At 45.7% G+C, this 14,636-nt stretch overlaps 1 protein-coding gene across 2 annotated transcripts in view; it reads right to left on the bottom strand.

Moving 5' to 3' along the window:
- Window positions 1–13,100, bottom strand: part of cacng2 (calcium voltage-gated channel auxiliary subunit gamma 2) — a 177,615-nt gene extending 164,515 nt beyond the window's left edge. For both annotated transcript variants that reach the window (XM_003220936.3, XM_008110653.2), the window contains exon 1: window positions 11,375–13,100. In XM_003220936.3, coding sequence (XP_003220984.1) covers window positions 11,375–11,585 — 211 coding nt within the window. In that variant the 5' untranslated portion in view covers window positions 11,586–13,100. The remainder of the gene's footprint in view (window positions 1–11,374) is intronic.
- Window positions 13,101–14,636: the final 1,536 nt, after the last annotated feature.

The raw sequence follows: 14,636 nt of genomic DNA, 5'->3' as shown, positions 1-14,636 counted from the left end.
AATAGGGAAGTTGTGAACACATTGAAGAATCTTGTGGCACCTTCAAGACCTTTTATTTGACACAACGTTTTGTGGAGTGTAGCTTACTTCAACAGGTGCACCTACGGTATAATGAGGACTACCATCCACACCACCTTATGCCCAATGAAATGTTTTAGCTTTGATGACATCACAAGATTCTTGGTTGTTTTGCTGCAACACACAAATGCGGCTCCCTATTCCTGCCCAACTAAAAAAAAATCTTTACAAGGGAAGATGCAAATTAGTATAATGCTGTGGAGGAAACATGTATAACCTTTCCAGAAACAATGCAAGTGAGCAGGACATTTTTTAAAAATGAACAGAGGGAGGCTGATGACACATATTTACTGCTATGTAAAAACTAAAACTGTGCTAACTGATCCCAAATTGTAGAGGTATAACAGAGATTTTTCAGCCTCTAAAAAATACACGCCGAGAAGCCTACATTCAATTGTTACACTTAACTGAAGTACACCCACAGAATCAATAGAAACTTGGTAAATCACCACTTATGTAAGTCCCACTGACTCAATATGTTGACTTTAGTTGGAGAACTGACAATTGGATTTAGCCCACCATCTCACCCAGGTTTTCTTGAATCCTTGTGTTAAGTAGGGTTTAATTCCACAGGGCAGCAGTTGTAAAAGGTCACAAAAATGCTGGGACAGCAGGTATGGAATTGTATTACCCCCTTATCAGTCTATCCTCTTTTTCATTCCTTCTAGAAAAAACAACTGATGGGCTGGAGGTCACCTTGGCCTATAGAGCATGTTTCCTGGAACTTATGTAACTGGCTACCCTTTGACATCCAAACACCAAACACTCTTTACTTGGACCAGGCTAAAGACCCTTCCCACGGGCATCAGCTCCACAGGGATACAATAAGAACATGTGTGTTTTGCATAGTGCTCTTAGTGTCTCTAGCTATAAAGACCATGCTTTCAAGGTATGGGTCCCCTTTGGGGGAAATAAAGCAGGGTAATAATAATAATAATAATAATAATAATAATAATAATAATAATAATAATAGGTGAGTGGAATTTAATCACATTTTCCTGAGAGTAATCTGCTCCTATTACATGCTAAGGAGAGATGTCATTCCCAAAACACAAACATAAGGCAGGACATGAGTTATTATACTTAACAAATGAGCGACGCAAATACAATTTTTAGTGGATTGCATTCTTGTGAAAATAATAAAGAAAGACTAGATGTTTTCCATACACAGGTGGAACTTTCTATACAACTACAAAATATATCCTGTTTCATCACACAATTCAAGGAGCAAGGTCAGATTTAGAGGAGGGAGGGAGGTTTAGGATAGAGAGACTTCTGTATGAAATCCATATGCTCTGCTGACTCTATTCATCTACAACTCAGTCAAATCATGATGCTCACAGCATTTTAAAAAATATTAGCTAAGGGGACCAGCATAAAAGGCAGGAGGATACCCTCTTCCCACCATTAAGAAAGGTGTGATATAGGAACAAACCTATTCCTGGCAACATTTTGGCACATGAGCCCTAAACCCCCACATTTTAAAAGGGGATGAAGTGGGAATTTAATCCAGGGGGTGGCAAATTTCAATCTTGCATGAATTACTTTGTGTTTTCCAAGAACCTTTAGATCCATTAAGCACCATGGAGTCAAGGGCTCAGAAGAGTTACTGTTTTTGGACCACAGCTATGCTGGTAGGAAGGGAAGTCTGAGAGTTGTGGTTCAGAAAAGAATAAAAATTTTTTGCTCTATTAATGATATACTAATGCACTTCAAATGGAAGAATGTGGTGTTTCTGAGCTGCTGTATTTGTTTGTTTGCGGTAACAGGATGGATTTGGGCTCATAGTTCCTTCACATATACATTTCTTTCTGGTTCTGTCAAGCTTTCTTTGAACAGTTTCCCCCCAATGTGTGGTAGGAAGTTGCATTGCTGTTCTTGTTCAGCAGTTGGGATGGAGACCCTTTCACACTGCAGTTTATAGTTGTATGATTCTATTTTATCTGTCCTCGCTGCATCCTACAAATGAGACCGTGTGTGTAGAGTATTAGTTTGAGTGTTAAACTATGATTCCTGAGACCAAGGTTCAATCCCCCACTCAGCTATGGAGACCCACTGAGTGACCAGGTAAATAACACACACTCAGCCCCAGAAAGCCCTGTGATAAATCACAAATGACTTGAAGGCACCACCAACAACAGACCACAAACCCCAGAATTCCATAGGATGCAGCCATGGCAGTTAAAGATAAATAATTGTGCTCTAAGTGTGAGGTGAAAGGGCCCTTAGAAATTTTGCCAATTGACAGCAAATAACTCAGAAATCCACCTATATGGTATCCACACTATTAACTTATATGACAGTTTGGTACTATGGAATGGCTATGGAATTAGAGGACTCGTTTGTGATAGAGAACATATGAATAACAATCCTGATTCCATAGTCAGTAGAAGCAGTACCAAAGTGTTATATTTGTATGGTGTGAATGAGATCCAGAATGACCTATCTACCCTTGATTCTAACTGAATACCATCTTCCCCATGAGGATGAGCACCAGTAGAAGAAGAGACTTTATTTAGAAAGAAATAACCCATCGAAAATATTTCCAAAAGCAAAGCCTGTTATGTTTTTTTAAAATTCCCAACTTTTAAGGTTATGTCTGGAAAGAGTTGAAGTGGGAGAACACCAGTCTTTACTGCCTTTGTGGGCTTTCAGGTTGAGCCAGATGACCTTTTCAAGACTGCCTTTTCTCTTTAGAAGGGAAATAGTTTTAGAAGTGAGGAAAGCTGCTCTTTAAAACAAATCAAAAATATCTTGCCCAGGCACCCTAACCCACTTCACTGTAGCAAGTTTTATTTCTGTAGTTTACTAGAACTCACTTAGAACCACCAAATGGAACATGGGAGACTACAGCCCAGAACATTTCCTTTTTAAAAGACCACAACTCTCAGAATCTAGCCAACCAGCCATCCCAGCTGAGGAGGATTTTGGGATATACAATCTCCAAAAAGGAACTTTTCCAAACTCTGGAAATCCAAAACAAAACATCTCAAGAGGTCAACTTTCCCTTAAAAAGAGAGAGGAGAGAGAGGGGAGGGAAATGAGTAGATCAAAAACGCTACTACGACTTTTTTTCATTTGGAGCCATTAATAGCAGTTCGACCTGATTTCTCTGAAACCTGTGATGTGAGGTTTTATTCTTCTAGCGACTGGGTGGGGGTGAAGGAAAAAGAAGGCTTCTCTCCCTTTTCCTCTGGGAATTAAAGGGCTATCAGAGCCAGATTTTGTGGGGACAGTGTGCTTAGGACTGGGGCAAGTGATTTTGTTCATTGTCATGGTTTCCTCCTTTCTGTTGAAATTGTCCACATGCTTGTGGATTTCAATGGCTTCACTGAACCAACCTAGAAATAACATATTATTTGAGAACACAAAAATGCTGGACCACTCGAAAAACCACCATGTCAGATTGCACAGAATCAGCCAGGCTTTCAAGCCACAAGGCTTTTCAATGGCAATCAAAGTGATTACTTGTAACATTCACACTTGCCTCCAACAGACAAAAATTCTTTGTCCCACCCTGGACCTTCCACAGATATATAAACCTCACTTGCTTAGTTTCCAACAGACCCCACTACCTCCGAGTATGTCTGCCATAGATGTGGGCGAAACGTCAGGAGAGAATGCTTCTGGAACATGGCCATATAACCCAGAAAACTCATAGCAACCCACTCAAGTGGAGCTTTTTAAATTACTGCAAGGCTAGTAACTGACTGAAAGAGGGGTTTAAAAGAGCATTTTAGAAGGGCAGAAGTTTTATGGAGAGGGGGCAACTCTCTCATTTTGCCCCTCTGTGGTTGCCCCCTTTCCTTAGGTCCACACACTGAGGGATGAATGCAGCTTGATGCCACATGGACTGCCATAGATACCGTGTTTCCCCAAAAATAAGACAGTGTTTTATATTAATTTTTGCTCCGAAAGATGTGCTAGGTCTTATTTTCAGGGGATGTCTTATTTTTCCATGAAGAAGAATTCACTTTTATTGTTGAACAAAAAAAATTGGAAATTTATTATATACTGTACAGTAGATATCATCACAAACCAGCATAACCAGACAAACTGTAAATCCTATCAAGAATTTCTTGTTACTACCATTATTTTCATGTACAGCAATTTATGGTACGTACATTTACCAATCCTGCATGTTCTGGTGTTCTGTTTGGCGGAACTGTGCTAGGTCTTACTTTTGGGGGAGGCCTTATATTTAGCAATTCAGCAAAATCTCTACTAGGTCTTATTTTCTGGGGATGTCTTATTTTTGGGGAAACAGGGTAGATTATAGCTTTAGAAGGCCTTTGGTGTTCTTCCTGAAATAGTGCCGGTGACTCACTAAACTGCAACTCCCATGATTCCTTAGCCTGGAACTTTGGAAGTTCACTAGGTATCAAACCACATTAATTCTACAGTGTGGATGCGCATTCGTCTGGTTTGCAGGCCTAAGGAGGGGGGCTACTGGGCGTTTTTAATTACTGAGGCCTGGCCCTTTTAGTGGGCAAGAGCTTCCCTGGGAGGGAGAAAGGGAGGGCGAGAGAGACTCGTGCAAAAGGGGAGCGAAGAGGCCAGCTTCTCCTCCCCTCTCGCCTTTCCGCGCCAAATGCCTCGCAGCCGCCAGAGAGACGTGTCTGTACGGATCCACCGGAGCACAGCCGGCCTCAGACTGCCTCCCTGCTTCTCTCCCTCCGCCAGCAGCTCCCCCATCTGCCTAGCAGCTCCCAAGCACCCCACCCCCAGCAAGGAAGGAAATATAGGCCCATCCAGGCTGGCCATAGAACGCAGTTCGAAGCTGGCTTGCACTGCCTTTCATGTCCCTTGATTCGTGTCTGGGCAATGCTGCGTTTGGGGGTCCCTATGTAGCCTTGTCCACAGTTGCATGGTATAGGGTAGACTCCTGCAGAGGAGAGAGGATTCCTCATGTCCTTTGCTGAACGTAGCATTTGTCGGGTTTTCTTAATGGGTCTGTTGATAGTTTTTAGGCTGTGTTTTCAAACTCTGAGTCAAGGAACAGGAAAGGCACTGCAGACTAACACAACCAGAGAAGTCGCCCATAGCAGAGCACTTGATGGACCCATATGGACACAGCATATTATTTGAGAACACAGAAATGCTGGACCACTCTAACAACCACCATGTCAGGCTACACAGAGAAGCCATTCAAATCCACAAGCACGAGAAAAATATGAAAATGAACAAAATCTGGATACCAGTATTTTAAAAAAACCTCTTAAATCAGGACAGTAAATAAATAAACATCACTCTGAAAACAGGGGATTCCAGACATGAAACAATCAGGGCCAGCTAACACCTCCCAACAAAGGATCCCCCCAGGCAGGAAGCTGCAAGGCCATTAAAATCTAATGAAGGTGATAAATTGCATTATTCATACTTGCCTCCAACAGACAAGAGTTCTATCTCCCACTCTGGACCTTCCACAGATATATAAATTGCTTAGTTTCCAATATACCTCCCAACCTCAGAGGATGCCTGCCGTAGATATGGGCGAAATGTCCGGAGAGAATGCTTATGGAACATGGCCATACAGCCCAGAAAACTCACAGCAACCCAGGGCTCTTCCGCACAGTCCTATATTCCAGAATATCAAGGCAGAAAATCCCACATTATCGGAGTGTGGACTCAGATAACCCAGTTCAAAGCAGGTATTGTGGAATTTTCTGCCTTGATATTCTGGGACATAGGGCTGTGTGGAAGGGCCCCCAAGGAAGTAAATGTAGGCCCATCCAGGCTGGTCATTGAATGCAGTTCAAAGCTAGAGTCCAGACAGCAAACTGCCACAAAAGGGCAGGAAAGAAAGCCCTTCATAAGTGCTGGGAGGTTTGTGTCATCACCACCCAGGCGCCAACCTGGTTTCAGGATTTCCTATGTAATCAACCACTTTTTTCAACACCGGTTTGAAACTACATTAAATGGTCAGTGTAGATGGGGGCTGTAGTTTCTCCTTCTTTCTCTCCTCCAGCCTCTCACACACAAGCCTCCTTCTCTGTTTGCTTTTTGGAAGCCTCCCCCAATCCACTGGGGGTGGGGGTGCATTTATATTGTAGAATGAATGCAGCTGGACTCCACTTGAACCGCCTTGCTTCAGTGCTATGGAATCATAGTGAAGGGGACAAGGAACGAGGGCCTGATTTAGTTTGATTAATAAACAGCAATAGTGTGGAGGGTGAGTTTGATCAAATAAATAGCCTTAGTCTTTTGTATTAGAAGAAATCAATTGAAGAATCTGCCTTAGTCTTAGCGTTAGAAGAATTTAGCCATGAGAAGAACACACAAAACAAAGAAAACATGCAACAATTGGCAGTTGAAAGGAGAGAAGCAGGCAATAAACAGCCCATCACGTCCTTAGATATGCCAAAGGGAATCAATTGAATGTTTGGAATGTCAAGCCAAGACAGTGGACAAGGCAATAAACCCAAAAAAGCAAGTCTTAGATGTAGGCAGTTCAAACAAAATAGTGTTTGATGGACTGGACCAAAACTGATGCCTCAAAAGGGAGGGGAAAGGCCCAGGTGGTATATTGATATATTGAATGACTGTAATGGGGAAATTGTGCTTTCCTGAACTGTTTTGATAAGCATCTAATCAAAGGTACCATGGGAGGATTATAGGGGAATGGAAAGGAAAAAGAGCTTGGGAAAAAGGATTTTGGAAGGTGTGAAATGTCCTTGGAGATCCTATAAAGCCCCAACTGAGCTGCATCTCCTGGTGGCACTTCCTTTTCATGCTGCCCGTAGGTCTCTATTTTGCCAAAAAAGTCTGTTGTATCTTTCATCTCCTCACTTGCCTCTGAACCTCATTTGGGAAACGGCTTTGGAGGTTTAAAAGGGGCCAAGCCTCTTTAATAGGCGTTTGTAGTTAGCAGCACTCTTGGGCAAAGGAAGGCTTGTCAAAACTACAACACCCAGGATTCCCTAGCGCTGAGCCATGGCAGTTGAAAGTGGTGCCCAACTGCATTCGTTGAGTGCGTCCCGTGTGAATGAACAGCTCGGGGGAGAGACGGGGCTCTTGGGCGGGCTCGGGGCTTCTCTCTTCCCCTCGGGTTGGGAAAGAGATGCTTCCCTCTCTCTCCCACCCCCTCCCCTTCTTCTCTCTCCCTCTCTCGCTCCCCAATCCTCTTGCTGGCCTAGTGCCTCCCCATCCTGGAGCTGCTCTGCAGAATCCGAAAGGCAGCGGCTTGGAGCTCGAAAGGGCACCAGATGCAGTATGCGTCAAAAGAGACCATCGCTCAATGAAGTCACTTAGCGATTCCAAACATGTTCAGCCATCACTCAGCCGCTTGCACCAAGAAGAGGCACGGGTGCGGGGGGAGGAGAGAGGGAAGGAGGGAAGGAAGGAAGGAGGGAGGGAGGGAGGAGGAGAGCAACGCCGCTCTGCTTCCCCGCCACAGAGGCGCACTTGGACCTCTCTTCCTCCCCTCTCATTCTCGGGGAAGGAGCCCATTGAGGCAAAGGGGGAGCTTATTAGTCTCCCCTCCCTCCTCCCCGGATCCCCTTTTGCAGGTTCCGCTCCTCCTCGCCCGTCTCCCAGCCATCGCCTTTTGAGGCGGGGACCCGACAAGCCAAGCGTGGGACATGCGTGACGGAGGATCACCCATCATCCCACGGCCATTTCCTTGTTCTCCCTCCCCGTGCCGTGCGCCCAACTTCCAGCTTCTGAGCTTGGGAACAGGCGCTCCGCGGTGGAGCATCCGCCTTGTCGGCCTCTTCTTCCTCCTGCCTTCCTTTCCACGGTCGGAAGAGTCCCTCTCTTCTCTACACCTCCCTCCCCCCAGCCATCTCAAAAACGGGGAGGGGAGGTGTTTTGGAGGGAGGAGAGCTACAGCCTTGTCTCTGCCCCAAAAGTGGGCTGCACCAGGAATCCTCAGCCATCTTTTGGGTCTCTTTCTAGTCCACTTTCCCATCCAAGATGAGGGAGGAGAAGAAGAGGAGGCTCCTCCCTCTCTTCCTCCCTCCCTCATTTCTTCCTTCCTTCCTTCCCCTTCCCCCTCCCTTGCCCATCACTTGCAACTTGCGCCAGCTAACACCTCCCAACAAATAATTCCGCCAAGCAGGAATCAGCCAGGGCTTGAAGCTGCAAGGCTTTTCAATGCTAATCATGGTGATTAATTGCAACATTCACACTTCCAACTGATAAGAGTTATTTTTCCCACCCTGGACCTTTCACAGATATATAAACCTCACTTGCTTAGTTTCCAACACACCTCACAACCTCAGGTGATGCCTGCCATAGATGTGGGTGAAACATCAGGAGAGAATGCTTCTGGAATATGGCCATACAGCCTGGAAAACTCACAGCAACCCAGTGATTCCAACCGTGAAAGCCTTCAACAACACATTACTCTTTTTACTTGGCCACGGTTGTCCACACTCTTGTTACATCTTGAATAGACTACTGCAACGCGCTCTACCTTGGGTTGCCTATGAAGACTGTTTGGAAGCTTCAAGTGGTCCAAGGGGCAGCAGCCAGATTTCTCACCGAAGAGGCGTACAGGGAGCACACAACCTCACTCTTACGTCAGCTCCACTGGCTGCTAGTCTGCTACTGATCACAATTTAAAGTGCTGGCTGTAGCATATAAATCCCTAAAGAGTTCTGGCCCAGCTTACCTGTCTGAATGCATCTCCCCCTGTTAACCATCTCAGATGTTAAGATCTTTTGGGGAGGCCCTGCTCTCAGGCCCACCTATCTCGCTAATGCGGTTGGTGTTGAGAAGAGACAGGGCCTTATCAGTGGTGGCTCCTTGGCTCTGGAACTTCCTCCCGAGTGAGATTAGAACAGTGCCCTCCCTCTTGGCCTTCAGAAAGAAGTCCAAGACATGGCTGTGGGACCAAGCTTTTGGCTAATAAACTAATGCAGTGTAATAAAATAAACAGGGAATACAGGTATGTGTAATTGACAATTGGAACAGCCTGGCCCTGGTCTAGGATTTGGATCATGTGATTTTAATGTTTAGTTTAGGTGTTTTCATCTTGTCTTAATGTCTCAATGTTGTTTATATGCCATGTTTAATGGTCTTATTGATTTGAATCCATAGTTATATGTTTACTGTTTTTCATGTATGATTTGGTTTTATATGTATGTTAAGCATTGAATTTTGCCATTACTGTCTTGTAAACTACTTTGATTCCCCCCAGGGGTGAGAAAAGAGGTGTATAAATAAAGTAAATATTTACAGGCTTTCATGGCCAGAATCACTGGGTTGCTGTGAGTTTTCCATGCTATAAGGCCATGTTCCAGAAGCATTCTCTCCTGACATTTTGCCCACATCTATGGCAGGCATCCTCAGAGGTTGTGAGATATTGTGGAAATTAAGGAAGGGTGGTTTATATAACTGTGGAAGGTTCAGAGTGGGAGAAAGAACTCTTGTTTGTTGGAGGCAAGTGTAAATGTTGTAATTAATCTCCTTGGTTATCAGCTTCAAGGCCTGGCTGATGCCTCGAGGAATCCTCTGTTGGCAGGTGTTAGCTGGCCCTGATTGTTTCATGCCCCGAATTTGCCTGTTTTCAGAGTAGTGTTCTTTATTTACTGTCCTGATTTTGGAGTTTTAAAAAAATATTGAACAAAATATGGCTACCAGTATTAAAAAAAAATCAGGACAGTAAATAAAAAAACAGTAATCTGAAAACAGGGGCATTCCAGGCATGAAACAATCAGGGCCAGCTAACACCTTCCAACATTCTAACATTCCCCTAGGCGGGAATCAGCTGCAATTAATCACCTTGATTAGCACTGAAAAGCCTTGCAACTTTCAGGCCTGGCTGATTCCCGCCACTTGCCTCCACCAGACAAGAGTTCTTTCTCCCGCCCTGGACCTTTCACAGATAGATCAACCTACCTCACCTAGTTTCTAATATATCTCACAACCTCTGAGAATCCCTGCCATAGAAGTGGGCAAAACGTCAGGAGACAATGCTTCTGGAACCTGGCCATATAGGCCGGAAAACTCTCAGCAAATACATACATTTACCACCTCCCCTCCGATTCCACTTTGAAGCCAACCATCAACAAGACCACAGCTCGTCCCACGTTCGAACTGTTGGGGGAGACCCTGACCAAACTGTAATATATGTTTTTTTTTTGTGGGGCAAGAGAGAGTTGACACATTCAGGCAGCCTCCCGAGTGAAACACACAAGTGGCAGTGATGAGGGAAACCAAGCACAAGGGAAGAAGTTCCTCTTCCCGCCTCCCCCTCCCAGTCCCGCCGCCACCAAGCCGAGGAGAGCCACGACCTCCCCCCTCTGCCCACGACAGGCGCACCCCAGGCAGGAGAAGCCAACACGGCGCAGGCCAAGAACATTACATTTCGCGCGCGTTCCAAAGAGAAAAGGGGAGGTAGGGTGGGTGGGAGTAAAGCCGGAAAGAGGCGGATCGAAGGCGCTACTTTTGGGCGTTGCGGCCCCACGGAGATGAGTCGGGTTAGCGAGGTTTTCGGGGAGGGGGAGTAGACTGGAGAAAGAGGAGGCCTGGAGAAGAGGAGGAAGTTTCCTGCGCGCCCCCAGAAACTAAGCCAAGCTTTCCGGCTTGAGAAGGATGTGTTGTGGAACGCTTTCAGAGCCGGAATCACTGGGTTGCTGTGTTTTTCCCGGGATATATGGCCATGTTCCAGAAGCATTCTCTCCTGACGTTTCGCCCATATCGATAGCAGGCATCCTCTGAGGTTGTGAGGTCTGTTGAAAACTAAACAAGCGAGGTTTATATATCTATGGAAGGTCCAGGGTGCGAGAAAGAACTCTTGTCTGTTGGATGTTGCAATTAATCACCTTGATTAGAATCGAAAAGTCTTTCAGCTTCAAAGCTTGGCTGATTCCTACCTGGGGGAATCCTTTTTTTGGGAGATGTTAATTGGCCCTGATTATTTCGAAACAGGGGAATTCCAGACATGAAACAATCAGGGCCAGCTAACACCTCCCAACAAAGGATTCCGCCAGGGAGGAATCAGCCAGGGCTTGAAGCTGCAAGGCTTTTCAATGCGAATGAATGTGATTAATTGCAACATCCAACAGACTAGAGTTCTTTCTCCCACCCTGGACCTTCCACAGATATATAAACTAAACCCCAATTTGCCTAGTTTCCAACAGACCTCACAAACTCAGAGGATGCCTGCTATAGATGTGGGCGAAACGTCAGGAGAGAATGCTTCTTGAACATGGCCATAGGGCCCGGAAAACTCACAGCAACCCAGTAAGAAGGATAATTTTGGGGGAGAGGGTGCAGATGGGAGTGGATGTGGAGAGGGGAGGGCAGAAGGAGGAGGGAGGGGAAACGAGGAAGATCCAGAATGCAATACCTTCCAGGCAGCAGGTTCTCCATAATCCAGAATGGGTCATGACTTCTTCGTTCTTTTTGCTGGTCTCGTTCTCTCCGGTCCCTTTCATCTTGCAAACCCCTCTGGAGTAAAGCCAGTAATCGGTCCCCACAGCTATGGTCATGAGGCTGAAGGCAGCGAAAGCACCAACGGTGGTTAAAAGCATCTGAACACCTCGGTCAAACAGCCCCATAATTCTTCATTCTACAAAGACCCCCACCGCCTTCTGATTCTTGGGCCGTGTGTGTGGTGTGTAGGTTAAGAATAAGAATAATAATAAAATAAAATAATAATATTATTAATAATAATATTTTCCTCTAATAATATTAATAAGAGTAGTAATAAATAAATAAATAAATAATGGTATCTATTCGAGAGAAATCTAGATCTCTATATCTATATCTATAGATATAGATATATCTGTATGTATATATATATATATGTATATATATAAAAAAGGAGGTAAGAAAGCCCACGGAATCAGTGTAAATGGGAGGGGGAAAAATCACACGGGGAAAGAAAGAGGCTGGCCTTTGAAAAGAGAAACGTTCTGGCGGTTATCTTAGAAGATAAGATAAATATATATATATTTGTATATATATATGTATGTATATATATCTTATATATATATTATTCTTAAAAAATAAAACAAAGGGAAAAAATAGAGAACACCCCCCTCCCAAAATGAGATGCCTTAATCCCTTTTCCTAAAATTCTGGTCTCCAGTTTCCATATGTAATGGCTAATTTGGAGATGGCTTCCACAGTGAAGAGGGGAACAGCAGCAGCAGCAGCAGCGGCAATAGAAGCAGCATCCTCAACACACTCGCTCATTCTCTGGACCTAGACAGTTAGAGACCGTAAGAGCAGAGATGCCACCTTCAGCCTTCTTGCTTAGCTCTGCAGCCTGCGCCATGAAAAAATCCTTTCCTTCCCAGTTATCTTCTTCGGATTCTTATTCGTATTTTTGTTTTGTTTTTGGAAGGGGGGTTTGTTTTGTCGGCTCGCTTCCCTTCCGATCCCTTTCCCCCCTTCCTTCTTTTCTTCTGTCTCTCCTGGCTTTATCTCTTCGCCTTCTTCCTACCACCGAACCAGCTTGGCCAGTATATTGTAAGCCCTTGATTTCAGCTGAACAGGTGCGGAGGTTTTGCCTTCCATGGCTCTTCTTCTCGTGGGCTCCGGTCTTTCTCCCCCCTCCTCAAGGCAGAGAGGCAGAGCGGCAGAGCAGCAGTTGTTATTGGAGGCGCCAAGGTTGGGTGGTGAAACAGAGAAAGATATTTCTCTAGGTTAGGCAGAGGAGGGGGGGAGAAGGAAGACGGATTTCCTCCCCCTTCCCTGGGAGATCTTCGGGAGAGGAGGGAAAGCAGGAAGCAGGCAGGCGGGCTTGCTGCAGGAGAGGCTGCCGGCGCCTGGCGCTCCAGATCTCGTCTCGGGAGCTACTGCATTGGGGCCGGGTGGTGCTGAAATGGACAGCTCCCCCGCATCGCGGTGCTGAAGAACAGCTCCGTTACCTCTTGGCTGCTGGGAAAAATTGGCAGGACCGGGTCTTGGGGGTGGGGTGGAACGAAGGGGGTTTTCTCCCACTTCCGCGGTCCTCCTCCCCTTCCTCAGTGCCTGCAAGCGATAGTAAGTAAGCCTCCTCGGCTCTCTCCGAAGCAGCGAGGGCGGGGGCGCAGCGAGGAGCCTTCCTGCTCGTCCTTTTCCGTTCGTGCCCCTCTTCTTCCCGATCCCGAAAGGATGACTCCCATAGGCTTCAGAAGCTCAGAGAAAGACGTCGCTGGGCCCCTCCTCCCTTTCCCCTCCTCCTCTCCTCCTCCTCCCCGCTCCATCCCAGCTATACGTGCCCAGAGCTCCAACCACAATCCTCGGATCACAATTAGAACAGCACAAAACTTCAAGCAGGCGTTTCTCTCTTCCTAGGAGGCAGGGGGAAGGCAACGTGGAAGGGTAATTTGGAAGATCTGTCTATCGCTGCATCTGGGCTTTGACTGTAATGTGTGTTGGCAAAAAAGTCCTCATTATTCTTGCCTCTGCGCCGAAAAGAAAACCTTTGGGAGGGAGAGCTGCCGGTTTCTATCGAGGACTTTGCTCCTCTGTTAATCAGGGTGAGGATCTGTGTTGTGTCTGACTTTTTCTCCTGGGAGAGACCAGATTGTGCCCTATGGGTGGCCCCATCAAGTTGAGGGATCAAAGGTACAGGGAGGGCAAAATGATGTGGGAAAAGGAAGCTGGAGCATATTCAGAATCCGCTCTCTTAAATGACCTTAAAATGTGTCTCTGTGCGTATTGGTAGCTAGATATCAAAAAGCATTAAAGGGATAAGAAAGGCCTTACTGGAACAAAAGGAAGGCACATCTAATTGTATCCTGTTCCCTCCAGTGGGCAATCTGACGCTTATAGGAACCCTACAAGTAGGACAGGAAGGCAATAATACCTATCCTCAGTAGGTATTGGTATTATAAGCGAACCAAGGGTACAGTTGTAATGTATTTAAAAACACAAAGTTGAAGACTTGGCATTATACTAAATGTCCTTTGACCAGTAGCTGGCCACTTGGAGTGCCTCTGGTGTTGCTATAAGAAGGTCCTCCATTGTGCATGTGGCAGGGCTCAGGCTGCATTGTAGTAGGTGGCCTGTGGCTTGCTCTTCTCCACACTAGTAGACTCCACTTCTTGATATTGGTTCTGCATCTTGTGGTGCCAGAGTGCAGTCTGTTCAGCACCTTCCAAGTGACCCAGTCTTCTGTTTGCTCAGGAGGGAATCTCTCATTCAGGATCAGCCATGGCTTGATGTTATGGGTTTTAGCCTTCCACTTTTGGACTCTCACTTGCTGAAGTTTTCCTGCGAGTATCTCTGTAGATCTTAGAAAACTGTTTCTTGATTGAAGGCATTGTTGTGCTGACTGACATCCAAACAGAGGATGGGCCGGAGATGTTACTCTTGGTCCTTTCATTATTGGTTGCTACTTCCCAACAGATGTCAGGTGGTGCAATATTGGCTAAACAGTATAATTTCTCCAGTGGTGTGGTGTATAGACATCCTGTGATAGTGTAGCATGTCTCATTAAGAACCACATCCACTGTTTTAACGTGGTGAGATGTGTTCCACGCTGGGCATGTGTATTCAGCAGCAGAGTAGCAAGGCACAAGGGCAGATGTTTCACTGTGTCTGGTTGTGATCCCCACGTTGTTCCAGTCAGCTTTTGTATGATATTGTTCCTAGCACCCACTTTTTGCTTGCTAGTC

This window comes from Anolis carolinensis, chromosome 5 (assembly GCF_035594765.1).
Source record: "Anolis carolinensis isolate JA03-04 chromosome 5, rAnoCar3.1.pri, whole genome shotgun sequence".
Taxonomy (NCBI): domain Eukaryota; kingdom Metazoa; phylum Chordata; class Lepidosauria; order Squamata; family Dactyloidae; genus Anolis; species Anolis carolinensis.
Note: the sequence above shows the minus strand (reverse complement) of the source record. Positions and strands in the feature narration are given on the sequence as shown.